This window comes from Nanorana parkeri, unplaced genomic scaffold (genome assembly GCF_000935625.1).
Source record: "Nanorana parkeri isolate BGI_ZX_2015 unplaced genomic scaffold, ASM93562v1 scaffold3967, whole genome shotgun sequence".
Classification (NCBI taxonomy): Eukaryota; Metazoa; Chordata; class Amphibia; order Anura; family Dicroglossidae; genus Nanorana; species Nanorana parkeri.
The window spans coordinates 2,386-4,734 of NW_017310234.1; the positions used below are offsets into that span (position 1 = coordinate 2,386).

The 2,349-nt window shown below is 52.1% G+C and overlaps 1 protein-coding gene across 1 annotated transcript in view; it reads right to left on the minus strand.

The window, feature by feature from the left end:
• GTF2A1 (general transcription factor IIA subunit 1) overlaps positions 1 to 2,349 on the minus strand; it is a 17,541-nt gene that overhangs the window by 2,296 nt on the left and 12,896 nt on the right. The window contains 1 exon segment of the mRNA XM_018575462.1: positions 2,091 to 2,233. Coding sequence (XP_018430964.1) covers positions 2,091 to 2,233 — 143 coding nt within the window.

A 2,349-nucleotide genomic window follows, 5' to 3' on the forward strand; every position in this document is an offset into this window, starting at 1 on the left:
CCCCCTGGACTGTGGTCTCTATATATTCCCATAGACCTCCACTATAGGGTAGCTGCCTCCTCCCCCTGGACTGTGGTCTCTATATATTCCCATAGACCTCCACTATAGGGTAGCTGCCTCCTCCCCCTGGACTGTGGTCTCTATATATTCCCATAGACCTCCACTATAGGGTAGCTGCCTCCTCCCCCTGGACTGTGGTCTCTATATATTCCCATAGACCTCCACTATAGGGTAGCTGCCTCCTCCCCCTGGACTGTGGTCTCTATATATTCCCATAGACCTCCACTATAGGGTAGCTGCCTCCTCCCCCTGGACTGTGGTCTCTATATATTCCCATAGACCTCCACTATAGGGTAGCTGCCTCCTCCCCCTGGACTGTGGTCTCTATATATTCCCATAGACCTCCACTATAGGGTAGCTGCCTCCTCCCCCTGGACTGTGGTCTCTATATATTCCCATAGACCTCCACTATAGGGTAGCTGCCTCCTCCCCCTGGACTGTGGTCTCTATATATTCCCATAGACCTCCACTATAGGGTAGCTGCCTCCTCCCCCTGGACTGTGGTCTCTATATATTCCCATAGACCTCCACTATAGGGTAGCTGCCTCCTCCCCCTGGACTGTGGTCTCTATATATTCCCATAGACCTCCACTATAGGGTAGCTGCCTCCTCCCCCTGGACTGTGGTCTCTATATATTCCCATAGACCTCCACTATAGGGTAGCTGCCTCCTCCCCCTGGACTGTGGTCTCTATATATTCCCATAGACCTCCACTATAGGGTAGCTGCCTCCTCCCCCTGGACTGTGGTCTCTATATATTCCCATAGACCTCCACTATAGGGTAGCTGCCTCCTCCCCCTGGACTGTGGTCTCTATATATTCCCATAGACCTCCACTATAGGGTAGCTGCCTCCTCCCCCTGGACTGTGGTCTCTATATATTCCCATAGACCTCCACTATAGGGTAGCTGCCTCCTCCCCCTGGACTGTGGTCTCTATATATTCCCATAGACCTCCACTATAGGGTAGCTGCCTCCTCCCCCTGGACTGTGGTCTCTATATATTCCCATAGACCTCCACTATAGGGTAGCTGCCTCCTCCCCCTGGACTGTGGTCTCTATATATTCCCATAGACCTCCACTATAGGGTAGCTGCCTCCTCCCCCTGGACTGTGGTCTCTATATATTCCCATAGACCTCCACTATAGGGTAGCTGCCTCCTCCCCCTGGACTGTGGTCTCTATATATTCCCATAGACCTCCACTATAGGGTAGCTGCCTCCTCCCCCTGGACTGTGGTCTCTATATATTCCCATAGACCTCCACTATAGGGTAGCTGCCTCCTCCCCCTGGACTGTGGTCTCTATATATTCCTATAGACCTCCACTATAGGGTAGCTGCCTCCTCCCCCTGGACTGTGGTCTCTATATATTCCTATAGACCTCCACTATAGGGTAGCTGCCTCCCCCCCCTGGACTGTGGTCTCTATATATTCCTATAGACCTCCACTATAGGGTAGCTGCCTCCCCCCCCTGGACTGTGGTCTCTATATATTCCTATAGACCTCCACTATAGGGTAGCTGCCTCCCCCCCCTGGACTGTGGTCTCTATATATTCCTATAGACCTCCACTATAGGGTAGCTGCCTCCTCCCCCTGGACTGTGGTCTCTATATATTCCTATAGACCTCCACTATAGGGTAGCTGCCTCCCCCCCCTGGACTGTGGTCTCTATATATTCCTATAGACCTCCACTATAGGGTAGCTGCCTCGTCTCCTTGCAGTGCATTCTCCATATATTGCAATAGAAGTCCACTACAGGTCTGGTGACATCATAATACAGGAGTCACCGTCACGCAGCGTGCTTTATGCAGGGGGAGCAGCCACCGAATGTCAGGGGTAAGGTCTCCTCAGAGGGTCCCCAAAGAAAGCCTAATGGAGGACCAAACCCCACCTTACTTGTTGTCACAATCACAAATCTCATCTCACAACCAGAAGGACAGAAGCCGCTTTGTACATCACTCCTATGTGGGGGGGCTGGCCACCCCCTATTGGAGGAATTGATGTACAAAGACCTACTGCACATGGATTAAGGGGGCGTCACCTGCTGTATGACCGGAGCTTGTACCCCTCCGGGCTGCATCTGTGGAATCATTTGCTGTTGTAGGACCATCTGCTGTTGGGGTTGTATAATATACTGCGCGCCATTGGCTGTTCTCACCACCTGTAGCAGCTGACCTGCAGTGAGGAAGACGAAAGAGTCATTGGACAACAAACAATATCCAGAGTCACTTCATGGGGCAAGCTCCTTTTTGGGGGGGGGGGACCCCGGGGGATTGACAACAGAACTGAGT